The sequence below is a fragment of the Sycon ciliatum genome, chromosome 8 (assembly GCF_964019385.1).
Source record: "Sycon ciliatum chromosome 8, ocSycCili1.1, whole genome shotgun sequence".
In the NCBI taxonomy this organism is placed as follows: domain Eukaryota; kingdom Metazoa; phylum Porifera; class Calcarea; order Leucosolenida; family Sycettidae; genus Sycon; species Sycon ciliatum.
Window position 1 is genome coordinate 14,695,358 of NC_088650.1, and position 23,154 is coordinate 14,718,511.

The window sequence follows — 23,154 nt, forward strand, 5'->3', positions numbered from 1 at the left end:
CCGTCGTTTTGCGCAGCAATCCAGGGTTGCAGATGGGTGCCGGAAACTGACTGGGAATGGCGGACTTTGGCGATGACAAACTTGCTGTCACATGTGTCAGATTCGGACGCTGGAAACGCACGAACATCGCCGACCCAGCCACTGACAAGGTATTTGTAGCCTTCCAAGCTCTTGTAGGCCTTGAGCTGCTCCTTGGTGTAGGGGCTGGGCGCGTTGACCAAGAAATTGTAAATATCGGGATAGTCCACAAGTGGAAATTTATCTTCCTCTAAAAAAATACTTCTGGGCAGGTAAGGATCACTCGAGTCTGGTGAAACGCGCTCGAGCTTTTCACGGTACCGGCATTTGCTGGAGTCATCTAACTCGTCATACACTTTTGAAAACTTGGGAGAAGTCATGGCCACTGATTCAGCGTTCGTACAATAGTCCTTTGTAAAGAACAGAAGAGGAACGTAACAGCGATACAGGAAATTTCCTTCGTGAAATTATTCCAGGCACATGTACTTCTTTTGAACTTTTCATCTCTTTTGCCACCCCTGCGGAGCGCGGCCGCTTTGGCCGCCTACACGCCGCCTGCACGTGATCCTTTCGCATAACCTCTTATGGGACCGGCGGATTCTGCTCGAAAAGGTGGCAGATTCTGCTCGAAAAGCAGTGAAATTGGCAGAACCATACAAAGCTGATGGCGGGCAATTCCTCGAATTCTGCTCCATTTCTTTATCCACATACCAAACATGCATGAAACTTACCAGAAAAAGTACCGAATTCTGCCAATTTTTCTGCCGACAGAATCCGCCGGACCCTATCGCGCAATCATCAGGCAACATGAGGATGGGGTGTGTGCATACATGTTACGTTGTTATGTTGAGGCAATTCACGTATGCCATGGCCGGCGTTGTAGATGCTAACAGGAACTTGCGACCGGGGGCAGAGCGCAGACTGTAACCAGTCGGGGAGATGTCCTATCTAGGACATCGCACTCTGAATGAGTCTGATTGGTTACCTGTCCCAGAGTTGTCATGGAAGCGTCGGTCGCGCACACGCGATGAAAAGAAGTGCTGCGTGAGCATTTCTGAATGTATGTGGAGGATGCACGATCGTAATGGCGATGGATTTCTTTCCGAATTGGTCAAGTTTGAGGGAATAGGCGGAGAATATCAGACATCGGCGGGGATTGAGGTAGTGTATATTCGATTCTCCATCGAATACCCGACCGAATGGCCGTTTTCGTTTGGGGATTTCATGTGGGGTTTCTCGTAGCCACGCGGCGCTTCTTTGGAAACGATTGGTTATTATTTTGAATATTTTGCCTTTGGAATGTTTCTTCACGCCCCGTGCGCGTGCGTTCATTTCGCCCCAAAAACTGGCCATGCAGAGGAGGAAGACGAGGCAGCAGGCGCTAGGCCCGTAAATTACTGCCTGGAAGATAGTATTTGGCCAAAGCTTGCTGTTGGCGTTTTTGATTTCTTGGATACGACAGCTCTTGGCTAAAACTGGACCTTGGACGGTCTTTCTTGGATATCACCCCAGGACGTGGTGGTCATGGACGTATCGCCATCGCTTTCAGCCAGATCCTTCTGCTGCCTGAAACCAATGGCGAAAGTAAAAACTTTATCGCAGCAGCAGCTACTGCTCTGCTGAAAGTGCGAACACAAATTGCTTCGCCAATCCTCTTGTGCACTTGCAATTTTCAATGCGACCAAAACGATTCGCTTGCCAGTTCATTTGTCCAGGCGTACTCCACAACGAGGAAAATAAAATTCGTGAAGGCAAGAGGCAAGATACGAATCTCGACTCGCTTGAGGCAAGCCGCCAGGAGAACGACAACTAATAATAATTACTTTTGAGACGAAAGGCCTTCGTTGCGTTTGCTTTGAGTGCGAAATGTTCATCTTCCTCGGACGCGACACAAAGTTTTGAGTCACGTGTCACGATTACTATGGGAACAGCATAGTATGTATGCTGGGGCATGCTGGGTTCCGTGATGTCCTATCTAGGACATCACCAGGACTGGTAACAGTATCCTGTATCTGCGGAGTGCTGGACGTATACCGGTAGTTGACTGGTTCTATGTATGTGCGGAGTGCTGGACGTATACCGGTAGTTGACTGGTTCTATGCCGGCTTGCGACTGTGCTACTCGGTCTGGGGTGCCAGGGACTGCGGAGACTGCCATGGCTTCCTCTGCCGCCGCTGCTGTTCTAGCTTGCCGTGGCGCGACAAAAGACGCTGCTCGTCTGGCTTGAGCCAGATTGTAGATTGGTCTTGGCGAAAGGCGTACTTACTTGTACACGGCGCGGAGCGACTCAGTCAGTTGTGGTATTCGAGTGCTGAGCTTCTTGCTGGAATAGTACTACCGTCAGGTATGGACATGTATAATTAGGTGCTGATTGTGGTTGAATTCTGTGTGCAATGACGTACGTGTGTTTGGCTCGAGGTGCATCCTCCGTGATGTGATTCCGTTGTGGTACTAGTTGTGCAGCTACATTGTATAGTCAATGCGTTGAAGTTGCTCGCTCTGTCTTTTCTTTGGTGAAAGTTGACGTTCACCATGGATCGTTCACTGCATTGTAGTCACGGTCAGATCGTGTTGATTGCCTTTTGCGGCAAGAGCATGTTGTGCATCCGTGCAGCCATGCATCCGTGCATCCATGCATCCGTGCAGCCATGCATGCCTCCGAGATTCACAGTAGACGTGGGCAGCATTTTACCGTTCACGCTATTTAAATATCGACGGACCACCTGTACATGTACCGGTTTTTGTGTGTGTGTGTGTGTAACACACAAGAAAACGGTACAGGCCGACGTAGGGTCGAAGTAGTTAGCGTGAACGGTAAAATGCTAACCGTATCTCGTATCTGCGAGCAACTGTAGCGCGCATGTGCACCTTTCTCACTGGTTGTTGTTGTATAATACATGTATATTGATAGTGGGAATCCAAAACACTTCTCAGTGTATCCTTTAATGTCTAACGCTTCTCTTGCATTGCACTGCATGGGTCCGGATTGATTTGACCATAGTGCCCCAAACTCATGACATTGTAGTAATGAGAATCCATGGAGAAGACTGGATCAGAAAGTAAAATCCGGTATTACGGAGCATCAGCAAATCGAATATTCGAATGAAATTCGAGAATCGTCACGAAAAGCACTCAATCAGTCGAAACTAGGGCTTTGTTCGACTGAAAAATGCCCGCAAACAGAAAATACTTTTCGAATACTTTTCGAATGCTCCGCGCGTGCTCTAGTACACGGCGCACTACGAGTACTCATTCTTGCGCATGTAGCTACTAGTTCTTACTAAAGTACTAGTCCGGACTTCTTGTCAATCTTGACGCTTTCCTCTCTCTCGAACTGTGAAAAGTTTTATCAAGTGTGCATTTTGTTTCATTTCAAGTATCCTGGAATCATGGCTTTGTCACCAACTACCAGCCCCGGTATGCCTCCTGCTCCCAGTACTGCAGTAGCCCTGCTGGCGTTGTCTCGGCATCTGCGTCTATGGTGAGTTCCCCGCAGGGAGAGGGCAACTCAAAGTGTGCCAAATTTTTGAGGGTCGACCTTACCATGGATCTCATTCTGCTGAGGCAGTGTAGGGCCCACCCTCACCTATTCGTCCGCGGGTCTCCTGATATGCAAGGGATAGCGGAGGAGCTCGGCCGAGATCCGCCTTTTCAAGGGGTCTCCAAGAGAGATCCTATCGCCAATAGCCTGAATCGGATGAAGCATCCGCCGCTTCGCGTCATCCCCAAAGGCAATGAGAAACAACAGCAACTCCGTTCATTGCACATCTCAAAATCCCAGTCCTCAACTGCTCAAGCTAAAAAAACTCGATTCGAAAATACTGGACTGCGCTACATGCTGAACCTCTTTTTCATTCGAATTTTCTCTCTGATTTTCTTTTTGCCATTCGAATAATCAAATCGAAAATTCGATTTGCTGATGCTCCGTAGTACTTGTCCTCGATTATGTCTTATAGTTTCAGGCCACATGAATTCAATGGAGACTTCCCGTCCTAACCCATTACTGCCCTACACTGGTGTTGTCCTGCTTGCTCCACATGTACTGTGCATGAAGGTACCATGAAGAAGTATGGTCGAAAAATTCCAGTTTCGCGGAGGGGAAAAAACGTCTTGTTCATGGCACTTGCAGTTGATATGTGCTCAGTCTAGTGAGCATAATCGTATACTGGTTAGACCTACACGATGTATAGTGTTGCCCTGCAACATAAGGCATCCCCCTCCCTTCCCGGGCGCACCACCCTTGCCTCGATTGGAGATCTCTTGTTTGCAATGGCTGAGATTTACTTTGAAAGTCTTTCTCAGACCGCTTACGGGAGGAAGATCAGAGTCCGAGCAGACCTCGATCTCAGGGTCTTCGCTGTGGTCCGAATTCTCCTCCAAAGACGGATCGCTCGACTGAGCAGCTGACGAAGCGCAAGTTCGCTTCGCGAAAAATCCGTGAGAGTTTGTTGGCTCCTGGCCGCTTGGGCGGGCGGTGCGCCATCCCCTTCACCGACTTAGCTATACAAGTTCGTCAACTGAACACTAATTTCCAAACTAAAAGTCAACCAAAGTCTAAGAGAACAACTATTCCGTGTTCAGAAGAACTTTCTTACCTGAAACTAGAAACTGCTTGTCACAGCATGTGCAAACACTTGCGCAACTACCCACGTGCATGTACTAAAAAAATCGAAATATTTGAGGGGAGGGCGCGCCTCTAGCTCTGCTCAGGTAAGATATCCACCATTACAATAGCGAGCCGTATACATGTACATGTACCTCAAACGAATGTTGTAGATTGGCCCGCAATGCCAAACGCTGTCAAATGCCTGCACAAGGTGAAAGCAACAGATGCCAACAATCATTTTACTGTCTCTGAGCATGGAAACGTTTCAGATGATATGAGATAATTGCAGGGAGGTGGAGTCTCCACTGCAGAAACCAGATTGGGAAGGAGCTAACATGGGGAATACATGCATGCACATGATTGTATAACATGTCATAGGCGATACGCTCACACACCTTGGATATGAAGGGGAGCAGGGAGATTGGACGACGCGATGCTTGTCGAGATTGCACTTTGTGTAAACATTTTAATAAATTAAAAAAGACTTTTCTTACAATGCAGTACCATCTAAGGGCATGTTTGATTGGTAAGGATCGGGATCCAGATCTCAGATCCGTCGGATCCTTCAGAGTCAACTGGACACTTTTTTTGGGCCTTGACTGTTGCCATGTTGACGAAGTAATAAAAAGTCGTACTCACCGCGCCAGTTGTACAAAAAGTCAACAAGCTCTATCTCCATCCACGTGGGCGTACCACAATGTGTACAAAAACGATTTTTACCCGCCATATACGCACAAAGGTCACATTTGGATCCGTTGGATCCGGTCAACCCTGCTTCCCGCGAGGTGGGTTGCCCGGATCCAAATACGAAGGATCCGGATCCAGATTCGACCAATCGAAAGGGAGCGAATCCAGTGGATTCGGTGGATCGGGATCCCGATCCTACCAATCGAACATGCCCTAAGTGATAAGCTAATAAGTATCTACTTTTTTTTTTTTACGGGGTAACGGCCTCTTTTACGGGCAAAATAAAGTCATGTAGACGTGAAGTAAGTATCTACTTATTACAGTACAGAGTACAGTGCTTTTAGAAGTTTATCATGTGGATGCCATGGTAGTGCATTGTCGGCCACTCATGACAACAATGTACTCGTAGCTCGTACACATACTGACATAGGGACCAACATCGCCATCGGTGATGTCTCGACTCGATACGCTACCCTCCATGCACGATAGGGCGGTCAAACATGGAACTGTCTGAAGTTTGAATTTCTGCGCTGCCTTACAGTGTCTGCTTCGAAGTACTGTCTACGAGACAAGCGGCACTAGAGAGGTGTCACTCATACCTGTCAGAGGGTGTCAACAAGCAACAAATTTCAGGGTGTTGGACTCGCGAGCTGAGCCTTCAAGACTGATGCCTACAGGACTAGCAGTCAGCACATGTCAGTGTCATAGTTGCTCTGCACCAACTCTGAAGTCCCATCCGTAGTGATCTCCAGGCATCCCACTACGAGTTCGGGAGGACAGTTGAATTGAAGGTATATTCCAGCTGTCTGTGCAGCTGTAAGAGGTGTGTTTCATTCTGAAACGGTTAGCATCGTTGGCACAGCGCGAATACTCGGAGGGGCAGGCGGTTCCGTCCTATGCAACGTTTCCTCTTGAAGTGCAGACTGCTCGCAGAGACAAGCTGAGCGGCGCTCGCGGGAGCACGGTGTTGGTGATGGCGCGCAATGGAGCTGTACGAGGCCAGGCGCAAAAGGGAAGATGGGCGGCTCCCGCACTAGTCCTGGTTCTTTCATTCTTCCAGGTCGTGGCTTCACAAGGTATGTGCGGCTGCGCGGATGCACATGCACAGACTGTAGCTTACTCGGCAACTTTAAATTGGGGTACCGGGAAAGGATATTGTGTATTATGTACATGGCAACGGGCTCTCTTATGCTGTCACGGAAAACACAAACAGCACGTTCTTCGAAGTATTATAAGTAGGCATATGCGGATAATGCCGGCAGAAAAATTGGCAGAATTCGGTACTTTTTCTGGTAAGTTTCATGCATGTTTGGTATGTGGATAAAGAAATGGAGCAGAATTCGAGGAATTGCCCGCCATAAGGTTTGTATGGTTCTGCCAGTTTCACTGCTTTTCGAGCAGAATCTGCCACCTTTTCGAGCATAATCCGGCGGTCCCTACGGCGACTCTTCTAAGTATTATAAGGCGGTACCATTAGTCTTTCGACGGATATTTAGTTGCCATTGTCAACCTAGTCCATTCCATGGAATGGAAAAGTACTTAGAGATCAGACAGTCTAGAAGCTCTGTGGCCACAACTCTAATTCCTACACTCGTCTATTAAATTAGGTATCGGACCTCTTTCTCCTCTTTGGTCTTCGTGCCTGCCTGCTTTGAGGTGGTTGCTCCATTTCGCCATCCACTGAATCCGGAATCGTTATCAAAAAGGGACACAAACAGTTATGTACTCTTGTCAGTATGAGGTAGCCTTTTGCGGATAATGCCGGCAGAACAATTGGCAGAATTCGGTACTTTTTTCTGGTACGTTTCATGCATGTTTGTTATGTGCATAAAAAATGGAGCAGAATTCGAGGAATTGCCCGCCATAAGGTTTGTATGGTTCTGCCAATTTCACTGCTTTTCGAGCAGAATCTGCCATCTTTTCGAGCATTATCCGCCAATGCGTAAATTGCACGAAAAGCTGTGAAATGAGCAGAACAATACAAACGTTATGACAGGCACGTGTTTGAATTCTGCTCCACTTCGTTATCCACATACCAAACGTGCATGAAACATACCAGAAAAAGTACCAAATTCTATCAATTTTCTCCTGGCATTATCCGTCAAGGGCTAGTTGAAGGTGTATTGCAGAACTAGAACTCCCTGGTATGAACTAGAAACACGCAATAGGGTAGACACGGGTAGGGTAGATGCGGACATAGAATTGCTTTTTATTAGTTTTCTCTACCACCTAGACCACCTTGTTGAATTTGGTCAAGATTCGGCCGAGAACCGAACGTTTGACTGCACCCACATGCATACACAATGCCCATGGGTCGAAATCGAACCATGGACTCCAAAGGGTTAACCGTGAGCATGTTTTGATAGGATTGATCCACAACTCGTTTCGCTGACTAGAGTAGACAGAGTGACAATCCCTCGCGCAGCTACCGGTATCTCTCCCGTACTTTGCGCATCTCCACAAATTTTTGAATGGCGCTAGCGCTAATTATTCCGGGTGTTGTGCAGGGAGACGCTGAGCGGCTCCTTAGGAAAATGCTTTCTTTCAATACTTTGCGGTCCAGATCAGAATGTCCGAGCCTCTGGGGGATACTTGAAACGTGCAAAAAGTTCCCTGTCTTTGCACAGTATCGAAAATTCCTATCTGTCACGTCGGACAAAGGAATCTTCCGGAAATCGGTCTTAGGCATCGGCGGCTAATGCTAGCATTATAACTAGCATTATATGGGTGTTTTGAAGAAGTAGCAGTGCTCGGCATTAGGTGGCATGTTTTTGGCTGGAGAAAGCATTATCAGTTCTATTTTGGTACAATACAAGACTTTTTACACGTCTTTTCACATGACAAGAGGCTTGTACAGACAGTGTACCGACACTCTTGCGTCGCTCTTCCGACAGTTGCGTGTTTTCGTGTGGTCATGCATATACAACTACACTTCCTTATCTCAGTATGAGCCAATTGTGGATACATTTCTTTTCCATGTGCATATTTGCCCAAGATAGCTCGAAAATGTACATATCACTCTAGCATTATAGTGTGAATGGAGCATTATAACAGGCATTATGCCGTGAAATATCGAGCACTGCCAAAACCATTATACTGTGAAAAAACGAGCATTAGCCGCCGATGCCTAGTCACTGCTGAAAGATGGCCCGGCCCGTGTGCCGTAGCGAATGAGAAAGTTTCTAGTAATTCTGACTTATGGCATACATGTACGTCCGTGTATTCAGTTTCCACATGACACGGGATACAAAAAATAATTTAATGGTATCCCCATGTACAGGTACAGTACATGGGGATACCATTTTTTATACAAAGTATGACGCACGGCACAGAGCACCAAGCATCGTTCGTTGTAACTAAAAAAAAACTTTAGTTACAACGAACGATGCTTGGTGCTCTGTGCCGTGTGCAATTTAGCTCTATTCGAACCGTTCGGAACGAATATTGAGCACTCTACCGAGCCGTAGGACTCTCATTTGTACAACGTACGACATGTAATAATGTTCCAGACCACGCGTGCATGATAATGATGATGATTGCATGAAAATGCATTCAAGATTTGGCATGCGCATTGCCTGTTTCGGAAAATCGCAGTTTGCCATACGGGTATCTCGACGGTTCACCGAAAACGCATTCACAGAACGGCCATTCAGAGAACGATGTTTCACCGAAAGACATTTCACAGAGTGTAAGATTTAGCGACTGTTCACTTCCCCCAAAATCAGGTTCACTGAAACCAGGTTCATCGACAGCATGTTCACCGAATGTCGGTTCACAGAATAGCAGTTCTGGCACTAATAGTAATACTTCTGCCGCATACTCAGTAGCAGTTTCACCGAAAAAATGACTGTCATTGATTACATCGATAATAATTATTATCGCGTTCGAATCCAAAACATTCAGCAATCTAGCACTCCGTCCTCGTGACACAATCGAAAAACAATCATCTGAATACACAGCACGACAATCAGGATGCTCAAACAAATGACTAGCAATGGACGACTCATACTTATCAGAACTAACATAATATCAGAACAATCAGCATGTGCGGTGGACACATCCGATATCAAATGGCTAGTCGAGTGGACCCTAGCCGTTGCCTCTGTCAGTGCTTTAGTTTAGACGCTGCCATCGCCGTCGTTGCCGATCTTGTCATTCTTCTAGTTGATACGGTTCCTGTCACTGCCACGCCAGTAGGTGTCTTGTCCGGTTGTTTTTCCGGCTAGGGTCCACTCGACTAGCCATTTTGGTATGGGATGTGTCCACCGCACATGCTGATTGTTCTGATGTTAGTTCTGAAGAGTATGAGTCGTCCATTGCTAGTCATTTGTTTCAGCATACTGATTGTCGTGCTGTGTATTCAGATGATTGTTTTTCGATTGTGTCACGTGTACGCAGTGCTAGATTGCTGAATCCTATAAAGAATAGCAGTTTCACCGCATACTAATACATGTACCAGTAACACCATGTCGCTGATCCCAGCGTCTTGTAGACGCTAAATGACCTGACAAAGCACTTGTAGTTCTGGTATCTTGTACACGTATTGTTACAATTGTAAATGTGCAGGTTTCCGCACACTCACAATGACTATGTGGGTACCAAAAGACACACTCGCTGCCTGGAATAGGCATTTGCATGCATATACATGTGCATATAATTATACCGGCACATGATTGAAATCACAGCAGAGTTTCACTACTTTCATCTTGAAATATGGAATTACTTTACACTGGACCCCCAGATTACGTCTCAACGACCAAGCGCGGAGGTCTTCGTTGGATACTAAAAGGATATGCGCACTTCGTTGACAAGAGAGGACGGGATGAAGTTAACTTCTGGAGGTGCGACAGAAAAATACGAGCTTCAGTGCAAAGGAAGGTTGATATCGTATGCACATTTTTTTGCCAGTCATCCAAAAACTGACCAAGCTATCTACTGGTATCCGTTTCAAAGTCTTTACCATGGTTGGCTATCACCCACATCTTCCCGTTTTGGCTGCCATCGGAAGCCATAAGATGTTGAATAAATAAATAAACACACTTTTTCTCCTGTGTGGATTCACAGGAAGTGTGAGTTACGAAGTCTGAAGAAAATGTTGAACGGCCTCTGCTGGGATGACGACTTCACCATAGCTCAGTGGTTAGAGCATGGCTGGCTACAAGCGAAGGTCCCTGGTTCGAGTCCTGGTGGTGACAGTCAATTTTTTCTTCAGACTTTTCCCGTTTGTCTCTTTCCCTCAAACCAGTTAATACTTTTAAAAGCATTGCAAATTTTGTCCCATGTGGACCTTGTTTGTATTTTGGGGCCAATATAAGTAATTTTCGGTGAACAGTTCGTCCACTCGGTGAAACAATGCGTCTGTGAACAGGGATTCGACAAAACAGAATGCTGTGAATGAACATTCGGTGATTAGATATTTCGATGAATCGGTATTGGCGGTGAATTCTGTGAAACGCCTTTCGGTGAAACGTCGTTCTGTGAATGGTCGTTCTATGAACTCGTTTTCGGTGAACGGTCGTAGATCCCGCGGCTACCATGGCTACAGTCGTGTCTAACTCTACTACATATACATGAGTACTAGTTACTTCCAGGACCATGGTCTAGAGTTGTACTTACTTGTACTAGATCCGGCTACCGGCGACTCGATCGTCTCATCTGGTAAGTGGTAGATATATTTACATGGCTTGCGCGGCAAGCTACACTGCGGAACATCTCGTCGACCTATTTTCCAAACATTTTTCACCACGATCCATCCACCCGAGCTCCGAGGGGAACGATGTATCTTGCGTAGAGTCTACCCAAACCTTTGTGTTTGCAACTGGTCAACGTAACCAACGTCGTTGCTCAGCATACAGGTGGCTTGCATTGCAGCAAGCCATCTACCAGATGGTATCCCAGAGCCGGGTTACGATGTGCGTAGGTAAACCGATCTGGCGATCAGGCTGAAGGTTCAAGGGCGTTCGAGTCCCTGGCCTTCCTACTACTAGTACTAGCGCTCCTCGGTTTGCTGCACTCCGGGCGAACTGTTTTTGCACGAGCACTTCCGTCAGTTCGGAGGTAGAACCCCCATCACAACAGTGATGGTGAATTGGGTATGTGCCAGTGCGGTGTTTGTACTTCCCATTCTATTGAATCTCTTACTGACGCATTTGTTCCTGTGTTCTGCTTTTCCGTTCTGCCTCATCCATCATGATTCCGACCTCACAATCAGACCCACCTGCATTCGGTAAGTTCATTTGCGAACGTTTCCTTTTTTCCCTGTGACATTTTTACAACTTGCTTCCCCGCCGACCCTTCAAAGGTTCTCTCCTGGTTTGGGCTGTTGTGCGGTAACGCGAACAAAATCAGAACAGACAGATGCGGGTAGATTGCTTTGCGAACGTATCAGCATTGTTTTTAGAACGAATCATTCAATGCCAGACTAGTAGGTAGACCATTCCGTATCAACAATGGTTTCTCCTGCACTGGTGCTGCAATGCCCAAGGTTTAGGCTACACTCGAAAGATCAAGAGTGTGCTTCCTTTGTTTGTTTGTTTGTATACTTTATTTGAATTCGCAAATCCAAACGAGCACAAATGCTCAATGACAAGACAGCGAATACATTATTGTGTTACAGGCAAGGAGGGTTGGGGAGAAAATACTAAGAAAGAAGAGAGAATGATAGACATCCAGTCAATGAAGAGCGAAGCGTTATCAAAACTACTATTAGTACTAAAGCCAGCGAAAGGCAGTTCTGTGACTTTAGATTTCCCTATGTACAGTGCTGGCAACTGAAATCCGACCCCCCGAGCGGTGGGTTCACATTCTTTGCGATGTGAGCGCACCGCTCAGGGGGTCGGATTTCAGTTGTCAGCACTGTACATGTACCATTGTACCTGTATCCTATACTTGTGCCCATTACTTGCAGTATGAATCTCTTAGGCGACTTTGATATGGAGCGTTGTATGTTGCTAGACTAGTGCTTTCTGATAGCCAGTTTTCGTATCCTGAAATCGTTCTTTGAATGTTATGATTCCACCTATTTTGGACACTGGATTGAGCTGGAGTAGGTTGTGTCCCGTTCAGACTGCACTGCACTGCACTAAATGGCGACCAATAGTCTCAGCTGTTGCATACCGACTGTTGCTTGTTTGCGGGTGGATATGCAGAGTTAAGTGTTCCGTTGGGTTGCGCGGGCGCATCGTGCTTGTACAAGGTTGCCGGCGTTGTGGACGGCAGCAGTGGACGAGTGAACATCACCTTCACGACCGGACAGGCAACCAACACCTGGCTGGGACTCGGTGTATCCGATGATTCGTTAATGGTACGATATTGACGTTAATATAATTATATATCTTGACTACACAAGAGAGAGTTTGGAAGCTTTGTTACAACTCTGAGTTTCACGTATTACTACGATCATCAGGCAACTGATGGAACCAAAACGGGCAGCCAGAACATAAGGGGGAGCAAGGTGGGAAATTCCGAGGGGTGTCATAGGCGACGCGTATATCTTGACTAGTTTGAGGGAAAGACACAAATATATATATATAATATCTAATTGTGAGGGCTACGTCCCACCCGCCTGTGTGGATTCACAGGAAGTGCGAGTTACGAAGTCTGAAGAAATTGTCTCTGCTGGGATGACGACTACACCATAGCTCAGTGGTTAGAGCATCGCTGGCTACAAGCGAGGGTCCCTGGTTCGAGTCCTGGTGGTGACAGTCAATTTTTTCTTCAGACTTTTCCCGTTTGTCTCTTTCCCTCAAACCAGTTAATATATATATAATTAGACTCAAATCTGTGGTCAGCAACTGTTTCGCTCTGTTAGAGCTCCTCAGCACAGCTCAGAGGACCGAAGCGCAACTCTTCGCAATGAAATACGTTTCCGTGAAGCAAAGCATTTTTACAAAGAGCTGCAAACCTCGCCAGGAAAGCTCGAAATGCTCCAAGAGCAGTGAGCGTTGCACAAGGCGAGCGGCAAGGATTCGCGCCAAGGTAAGAGTGCTCAACCTAACGACATTGCTGACGCTAGGGAGCATAATACTCAGATCTGTGGACAGCGACTGTTTCGCTCTGTTCCAGCTCCGTGTATGTATATAATACAGCCAAACAGTACGCTTGTACGTGAAATATAAACCATCACACAAACCTCGGCTTCGCCTCGGTTTGTATGTCGGTTTATATCTCACGTACCAGCGTACTGTTGGGCTGTATTATATACATAATATTATGAAGTTAGTTCTGTGTTATGTTACCACTGCAATAAGAGACCACCTGTCTGAAGAGGCCACTTGTCTGAAGAGGCCACCTGACTTTAGAGTCCACCTGACTTTGGAGACCAGTCATCCCAGGTGATAGATCATTATGATACATTGTCAGTGTCTGCTCCAGGATTGTAGGACAGCCGGGTACACGTGTACCTGGCGCAACCATTTTAACCGGGTGGGAGCCCGGTACACATGTACGCCCAATTATCTAAAGCCGAATGGATAAGCCGCATTTAGAAAAGAGAGGACAGGAATTAGAAAATTACGAAAGAAGAAGAAGTATCTGACAAATACAAGCCATGTAGTCAGTCCTTTCAAAGTTCGAAAGTGTAAAGTACCAACCGGGTCACAGGTGACCCGGTACTATATTTTCAACCGGGTCCAAGCGCCGCCCAACCGGGTGGATTACCCGGCTCACCCGGCGCTGGAGCAGACACTGATTGTACGGTCATGCATCCAGGACTGCGTGCTAAGTGGGTGGGAACATGTCGGGCCATACAGCCCCTTCCCATTTTGCAAAGTGTACCTGAGTATCCAATCCTAACTTTAATTGATGTGTGTGTGCGGGGGGGGGGGGGGAGATGTCGGATAGCTGATGTGTGTGTGTGGGGGGGGGGGGGGGGAGGGGAAGGTGTCGGATGCATACCGTCCCTTCCTCTCCGGGATAACTCAATGTTTACGTTGATCCGTTGCCTCTGTTTGCTAGTATGCACCATTGTGAGGTGTGTTCGCGAAAGATGACGATTTGTTCAATGTTCTTTGTTTGCTGGACTACAGGCGAACTCGGACATTGTCTTAGTATATTGGGATGGTGCGAAGGCAGTAGTGACTGACCGGTTAGTTACGCCATGCAATATGGGTGTGCTATGTTGTGTGCAGTGTAGTGTGCAGCGGCTATGACTGTAGTACAGTGGAACTCGCTTAGAACGTGTTCTAATATCATAAGACATACTCTTGCCTAGTATGGACGCTGTCCAGAGCGCGGGTGAATTGATCCATAATGAAGCATGTACTTGGTCCGGCTCATCGCAATTGTCGCTTATCCCCCAAGCACTTTTTGACAGGTAAAACCCAGTCCAATCACGATATCTAACTTACTTTTGCTTGGGAGATCGTGATGGCAAGATCAAAGGAGGCAACAAAGAAAAATGATCGCGACTAGCGCTTTGAATCGCGATGTATTCGACTTTTTTGGGAAGTGGGAATCTGGCCATTCACTGTCTGTGTTGCCAAAAGCCAAGCGCAGCGACCCGAAGACCGGAACTGTAGCAGGGGCAACTGACATCCTGGCCTGGAGAGCGTGACAGGCACGCGTGCACGGAAGAGGAGTATGAGCGTCATGCTGAAGAAGAAAGGTTTTTTTGATGCGATGCGCCCGGCCGACGTGTTGGTTGTTCCTTCTCTTGGTGGACCTAGCAGCCGCATTACAAGAGTCGTGGCCAGCGTATCCAGCGGAGCGTATGACAGCTGTCTCGAGAGGCCTGTATGCCTCATTCGAAGGCTTTGTTGAAACACACTGTGGTGACACACAGGTCACACTGCCCACGGTTCCTTCAAACACCGAAGTGACAGCCACAACTGTTTCTTTCCCATTGCTGCCATACGATGTCGATAGGCTGAGAACGCAAGAGGTACTCTACCAGTCTACGCCAGCTAGCAGCTAGACACCAGCAAATGTCAGCTCATGTAACGGCGCGGCTCGATTTGAGAGATGCAGAGTTGAATGAACTCTGGACCTGTATTACTAGTGTGAGTGGAAGAACGCGCTTCTTCGCTGATTTATTTCGTGCATTTTGCTTACCTTGCTTCCTTTCTTCGACTCGCTTCACCTGATTCCATTGCTGAAATTTTTTTCTTGTGGCGGAGAGTATTCATGTATCATGCTTCCTCAATATGCCTGTTGGAAAGTTCACAGAGCGGTAAAAAAACTCCTGTTGTCAGTGGCGACAGATAAGCGACATTTTCGATGAGCCGGACCAAGTATATGTGTATGCTATGATAATTGTTGAGTGCACTCTCCTGAAGCCCGTGCTGCTACGTCTAATCAGAGCTTTACTGTGTTCCGTTTGACTCAAATGACGAGTGGGAAGTGCAGATGTGTCTAAAAAAGAGGAAAAAAAGTGGAGCAATTTGACTGACGTGTTCATGCTTGTGTAGCAAAAGAGGAGCACTGGTGTGTTCGGTTCTCGGCAACCTACGTGGTGGGGTACTGTCACGGAAAGATAGGCGTGTTAGGTCAGAATCCCACCTGCAGGCTTCTGTTGCAACGTTGGTGTCTGGGAATGGCTCAAGCGCATGATCGACGATTGGGCAATGCCCGATGACATATCCTATCAGAAAGCGGGAGCCAGTGTGGTCAGAGAGTGCCACGGGCGGATATGCTCCCCGGCAGCTGCACGGGTAGGGCACTGTCCCGGAAAGACAGTCAAGGAGCTGGGTTCGAGTTCAGTCTGTGAATCCTCCTTTGCAACCTTGGGACTGCGACCTTTGCGCCAATACGGGACACTATATTATCGCTGGTCTCATTTTGGCTACTTTTCTACTCACTTGGAATATTCCATGAAGACCATGTTGAAGCAGGACTTACTGCAGAATAGCTCGATCATAATCTTAAATTGATGGAGCAGGTGCATGTACACTTAGCTAGCCAAATGTACTTGGCTTGCGGCTAAAAGAAAAGTGTATACAATGAAACCTGTCAAGGCGACCACTCGGATATGGCGACCACCTGTTCTACAAGACCACTGAAACCAGAATCAGGGGATACCATTTCCAGTCAAACGACCCTGGATAAGGAGACCACCTGGTAACAGAGACCACGTTTCGAAGGTCCCTTGAGCGGTCGTCTTAGACAGGTTTCACTGCAGTAGTACTAGTCTGAGTAAAGAGACCCCTCCTGCTAGGAAAGAGATACTTGAAGAGTTATACTCACCAATAGAGATTTAACATTGGGTACTGTGGGTGGAAATCAAGGTCATTCCAAGAGCGCGCTGCAACGTGAAGCAAGGGTAATGGAACATACGGGTTTTGCACGTTTCCTTTGGAAGTCTGTATTCAACAAATTAGTCGTATTACCTTCAAATTTAGCACCCAACTTCAAGATGAGCGATCTAACTGAATTTGCTTTGCCAACCTGCGTTCAGGTATGCCACAATGTATGGAGTGCCGCCTATTGATGCCGATCAAAGTCAGAACGTGGCGTTCGGCGGATCCCAGTCGGGAGGCGTCACGACCATCAATGTTGTGCGCGACTGCTCCACCGTGAACTCGCAGGATATTTCCTTGCAGGGCACGCATTACCTGCTCTTCGCCTACGGGAGTGTAAGCAATGGTAGACTGCAGAAACATACCACAACGCCGATCGCAAGCACGTTCACCGTTGACTGCTGTGAGTACAAATAAAACAATTACGTGTAGGTAACTTACCAGCTAGGAAGTTCTTGTGGCAATTCTGCTACACCTGGTGCTGATTCTAGTTCCATTGTACGCCGAAGGTTGTTGCATTATCTTCCTCTGCCATTATTACTGCTGTGGGCAGTGCTACTGGTGCTGAAAATGCTTGTGATATGTGTTAGACTGCCATCAGTGAACACCCTATCCAATGGATAGAGTCATGTGCAGGGTAGGCGACTTCTATGTACAGTGCCACCAGTAATGCTAACGAGCATTTAATTTTAACGATTTAACGAATTTGAAGTCGTTATGTACAAAATGATACATACGTGTACCGTCATTTGCCGGTTTTGAGACGGAATTCGTTAGAATTTCACCTCGCTAACCCACGAAAATCAGGAGATCTTTCACTTTAACCCTTTGAGAGCCACAGGAAAATTTCATAATTCTGCATATTTTCGTGTTCCTTGGTTCATAGCTTCAGTTCTACTCACTCAATCCTCACAATCTAGGGCTTCCTGGAAAGGTCTCCGCGAGAGGAAGAGAATGAGGTCGATCATGATAGCCAGCACACCGTCTATCCAGCGCTAGATCGCAGCGACAGTACGAAAAATGCCCCAAATGCGTCCAATTGCGTCCCGCTCCAGAATTTTCATTTTACTCGATCGTGGAGTTGCAATTTTTTCGCTGTGTACTCTTGACAATATCAACAGTGAAACCCCTGCAAATTCGAGTAAACCAGCGTGACGAAAAGTCTCAAAATTCTCAACACTAAAGTCGCACTTCCCGCTTTTGAAATTGCCGCGATCGCGGCTCAACTTACGAGTGATTAATCTCAGGAACCGTTGCTCCAAGCGCTTCGCGGATTGTCTCTCCCGACAGGTGAGAGTTTTCTCTTTGCCCTGTATATTTCGATCACTGGATTTGAGCGAGATTGGACTAAGTTACGATCTTTTGAAGTTTTGTATTTGAATGCGTCGTTTACGACGCTTTCAAGTATGGGGCGGCTCTTAAAGGGTTAATCAACGTTAAAATATCTGGTCTCACAGTACACCGTGTAGGGTTTGCATTGCTAGGGCTGCGTGGCCAGCTCATGATAGGGCTGTGCGGCCAGCTCATGATAGGGCTGTGCGGCCGGCTCATGATAGGGCTGTGCGGCCAGCTCATGATAGAGCTGTGCGGCCAGCTCATGATAGGGCTGTGCGGCCAGCTCATGATAGGGCTGTGCGGCCAGCTCATGATAGGGCTGTGCGGCCAGCTCATGATAGGGCTGTGCAGCCAGCTCATCCTAGGGCTGTGTGGCCAGCACCAGCATTGCAGTTTTGATTAATGGGGTCGGATTTGTATTGGCCACCACTGTAAATTTAAGTAACATATGCCACCATACGGTCATAACAGTAGGTGGACCCAGATTCTGAACACTTGTTGCGCAGAATCTGAGCTGGTGAAAACTAATGAGAAATGTAATCAGGAATGTTAGAATTAAAACCTCGGATGTTGAGGCAATATTATAAGAAAAGAGAAGACCAATAAGGGTCAGGTCAGGTAGGCGTCAGGTCGTCGAATGTCTCAATAATTCTCTTTTTCAGCTTTGTGCCCTGTTGTTGCACTATCTGAATGTATCAGATTGCGTTACATTGGCGGACTGTTAGCCATAACTAGTAACGTATTGAATGTTTGAATGTTCGTACTTTACAAGTTTTATCATCTTTTTGTGGGCTTTATCTTACTACCATAGCTGCACCAACAGATACCAGTATGGCATCACCATCACAGACTAGTACAGCAGCAGCGCCTACAACAACAGCGCTTCCACAAACAACATCAACACAACCAGAGACTGTACCCACAACACAAAGTGCTTCGTTATCCATGACGATGACCCCAGCCCTGCCATCAACATCATCTGTGGACCTATGTGAGTATGAGTACAGAAATCCCATTTGGCAGATATTCATCATTGTTTAATATTTTGGCGCAGCTAAGGTGAAAATGCCTTTGGTGTACTGGTGCCATGTTCGTTGGATCCTGCAGCCGTGATCGACCGATGAATTCTGGTTATACATTGAGTTGCAACAAGTATGGTTTGACCATTGTTGTCCATGATCTTGGATGGTCTCATGAGTTTATCATCTTTTGTTGCAACCCACCAAATGAGGGCTTGTTTTGTGTGTTGTACTTGCTACTTTGTCTGTCTGTGTTCACCAGTTTATCAATACCCCAGTGGCTGTTCAGGAATGGGTTGTCTATACCAAGTAACTGGAGTTGTAGACAGACGACTGGGAGTTGTAAACATCACTTGGGTAACAGGACAAAGTAGAGATACCTGGTTAGGTCTGGGTATCTCAAATGATGAACAAATGGTAAGATGTCAACAAGGGGATTTCCCTTCATGTATAACATATTGGAAATACAGAGTATCACTTGGACCTACAATGTATCACGCTAAAGATGTGCCTCTTTGGTCAAAGTTGCATGTCCCTCGATGCTGAAATATCCATGACTAATGGGTCTATAGTAAAGAAAAAGGACCAAAAAACTACAAGTTACGCTATAATGTCCACTAACACCACCAGTTACTAAACGATCAGCTCAGGCGCTAACATTGCAGAACACATCAGTACCGTCAGTCAGTGCAGTGTCGTGCAATGTTAGCGCCTGAGCTGATCGTTTAGTAACCGGTGGTGTTAGTGGACATTATAGGGTGACTTGTAGTTTCTTGGTCCTTTTTCTTTACTATAATTTATCCTTGGCTCACCATCCGAGTCCACTGATAGGTCTGTATCGCATGAGCTGATCGTTTAGTAACTGGTGGTGTTAGTGGACATTTTAGCATAACTTATAGTTTCTTGTTCCTTTTTCTTTACTTTAAGTTTATCCTTGGCTTTCCATCCAAGTCCATTAATGGGTCTGTTGAATTATTATGTGTTCCTCTTTTTGTGTAGCCGGATTCTGACATACTGATTGCATACTGGGATGGCTCCAAGGCAGTCATCTCTGATAGGTAAGAACTGATTGCATTCTGATGGGAGGCACAGAGAAGTTGTGTCAACGGCATATTAAATTTTTTGATTTGGGTACATGCATGCTAGTGGGATGTCTTGCATTCATCCGGAGATGAGGATTAAGGGAAAGTGAATGTGCATTGTGAAGTATTCATAAGTCCTAGGGACAGTGTGAAGTACATAGCTTAGTTCATGTTCTTTCAGTTCAATTTCCTTTTCTAAATCAGTTTTCATTGGGACATGCCTATGTTTACAGGTACGCTTACAGTCACTCACTACCACCACTGGATGCTGATCAGAGTCAAAACCTGGTAACATCAGGATCATCATCTGGTGGTCTGACAACTCTGTTCCTAACTAGAACGTGTGTGTCCACTGACCCTGCTGACATCTCACTGCAAGGCAGTCACAATTTCTTGTTTGCGTACGGACCAGTTCTGGCCAGTATACCATCACAACACAGCTGGAGAAACTTTACCAATTTCAAAGTTTCCATCGATTGTGGAATAGGTGAGCATTTGGGTATGAGGATAAAGTACTCTTGCTGTGATGCATTGAATACAACTTCTTGAAAGGGCTAGCTTGTGGCCCGTGTGTCTCTGGCAACACGAGCACACAGAGCTGTGTATCAATAAGAGCACTGACGTGTACAGTGCTAGGGACGGCGAGCTGTGTAGGGAATGTGACAGTGTTGTTATGTCTGACTGCTGAAGCTCCTTTGCAACCAGTGTACTAGTAATATGGAGGATGCAGCCTGTGTGTTGAGAGTGTTCAGAGTAGCAGTATCCTATCCTTGACCCTTGTTATTCTCAGTGTAACCACTGTACAATGTACTTTCTCTGGTTCACTAAAATTGCCGCAGGTCGATAAGCAAATACATGAGAGAGCAAGAATCTTGGTGAACCTGGGGAAGAACAGATATTGTACATCAGCCGCTGTGCAAGAGGCTTTCATACATCAAACAACTGAAGTATACAAAAGCATGACTGAACTTCCATCTAAAAATGCGTATGAAGAGTGAAGGAGAAAAAAGGGTGATGGACAAACATGTTACAGGTTATGACTAACTGTCCACTGAAGTAACCAAATCGTATACAGTCAGCGAGTGCGACAAAATGACGCAAAACTGACAAGGAGTAATGAGATATTCAACGACCTGAGACCTAGCTCCATAATTAAACTGCCTCGCCATCCGAACGTTAAGGTCTTAGCACTGAGGCACTCTTGAATCTCTGCAAATACATTTCACGGCACAAATCACTATTTTTATACACAGCAATGCTCTGAATTGGGACTGGTATAGGATACACTTCAAATTCAAGGTTAACAGTCAGGGGAAGAAACAGCCAGAAAATCGATTTGGGAAAAAACGAGGCCTTGATATGTATTTGTTTTCACTGCCCCTAGCTGTACCAACAGTCAGCAGTACGGAGCTGCCATCACCGAGCAGTGAAACAACACCGTCACTACCCGCTACTGTACCGACCACAAGTCTGCCAGGCACCTCATCCCAAGCCACAGTTCCAGTTGTGACAACGCAGGCACCAGCAGTTACTTCTGCTCTGCCATCAAGTTCATCTGTAGATCTATGTAAGCATCTTTTACAGTCCCAATGCCTATTGATTAGTCTGGTTCAGTCTTCTTCAACTTTAGTACTTTCACACACGGCATAATAGTTAATCCAAATGACATCATTTACCCGGCCCCGGACACTGTACAAAATGCCGTCAGACTTCATATTATGTTGCCCTTGGGGAATCAGGTCATCTCGATCTAGGCCGCATCATTTTGATGTCTATGGAACAGAAAATCCATCCTGCACCCCGGTACCATTTGAATACCAGCAATGTCATACCGAGTGATTTTCTCACGCACACCTGTATGGATGCAGGGTATGCCCACGGATGATCGGGATGCTGAGTCAATTACTTATCCAAGAGAGGCTCCAAACGTATTGCCCCAAGGTTGCTTTACAAAAGGCCTCCTGAGGTAGTATGCCAGATATTTGACATTTTGTTAAAGACATGTTTTTTTGCTTTTTTGATGTCTGTGTCCACCAGTTTATCAATACCCCAGTGGCTGTTCAGGAATGGGCTGTCTATACCAAGTTACTGGAGTTGTAGACAGACGACTGGGAGTTGTAAACATCACTTGGGTAACAGGACAAAGTACAGATACCTGGTTAGGTCTGGGTATCTCAAATGATGAACAAATGGTAAGATGTCAATCAGGGAATTTCCCTTCATTTGTAGACTACTAATTTCATATCTACAGGTACCAATATGAACCTACATGTTTGATGCTGAATGAGTGCCTCTTGAATCAATGGTGAATATACTGCCATTCTGAAATTGAATTGTTGACAAATAGGTATAATAATATTGATATGTGTTGCTTCTCTCTTGTCACGTAGCCAAATTCTGACATACTGATTGCATACTGGGATGGCTCCAAGGCAGTCATCTCTGATAGGTAAGCACTAGGAACATTTTGATGAAAGTTTTGTCTACGGTTGTTGTAGTTATTGTCTTGAGAAAAAGGTTCGCAGGAATTCACTGCAGCATCCTTGGGATTAAAAGTGTTAGTTTCTGAAGGTTTGATGTGTTTTAAAAATTGGCTTTCAGATTAAGTGAATGTATATTGTGACGTATTTGGCTTTGTTCTTTTTAGTTCACGTTCCTTTTCTAAACAAGTTTTCAATGGGACATGCGTGAACTTACAGATACGCTTATAGTCACTCACTGCCACCACTGGATGCTGATCAGAGTCAAAACCTGGTAACATCTGGATCATCATCTGGTGGTCTGACAACTCTGTTCCTAACTAGAACGTGTGTGTCCACTGACCCTGCTGACATCTCACTGCAAGGCAGTCACAATTTCTTGTTTGCGTATGGACCAGTTCAGGCCAGTATACCATCACAACACAGCTGGAGAAACTTTACCAATTTCAAAGTTTCCATCGACTGTGGAATAGGTGAGCATTTTTGGGTATCACGGTGAAGTACTCTTGCTTAGGTGCATTGAATACAACTTCTTGAAAGAACTACCTTGTGGCCTATGTGTCTCTGGCAACACAAGCACACAGAGCTCTTCAGCAATAGGAACACTGACGTGCACAATGCTAGAGACAGTGAGTTGTATAGAGAATGTGACAGTGTTGTTTTTGAAAATCGATTTAGAAAATAACGAGGCTT

General features: G+C 46.1%; 1 protein-coding gene across 1 annotated transcript in view; it reads left to right on the plus strand.

The window, feature by feature from the left end:
• The first annotated feature begins 6,067 nt into the window (after positions 1-6,067).
• LOC135823780 (mucin-17-like) overlaps positions 6,068-23,154 on the plus strand; it is a 59,240-nt gene continuing 42,153 nt past the window's right edge. The window contains exons 1-13 of the mRNA XM_065336622.1: positions 6,068-6,387; positions 11,523-11,537; positions 12,460-12,614; positions 14,338-14,396; positions 16,704-16,948; positions 18,692-18,871; positions 19,162-19,316; positions 19,899-19,957; positions 20,215-20,468; positions 21,366-21,548; positions 22,019-22,173; positions 22,372-22,430; positions 22,681-22,934. Coding sequence (XP_065192694.1) covers positions 6,285-6,387; positions 11,523-11,537; positions 12,460-12,614; positions 14,338-14,396; positions 16,704-16,948; positions 18,692-18,871; positions 19,162-19,316; positions 19,899-19,957; positions 20,215-20,468; positions 21,366-21,548; positions 22,019-22,173; positions 22,372-22,430; positions 22,681-22,934 — 1,876 coding nt within the window. The 5' untranslated portion in view covers positions 6,068-6,284. The remainder of the gene's footprint in view (positions 6,388-11,522; positions 11,538-12,459; positions 12,615-14,337; positions 14,397-16,703; positions 16,949-18,691; positions 18,872-19,161; positions 19,317-19,898; positions 19,958-20,214; positions 20,469-21,365; positions 21,549-22,018; positions 22,174-22,371; positions 22,431-22,680; positions 22,935-23,154) is intronic.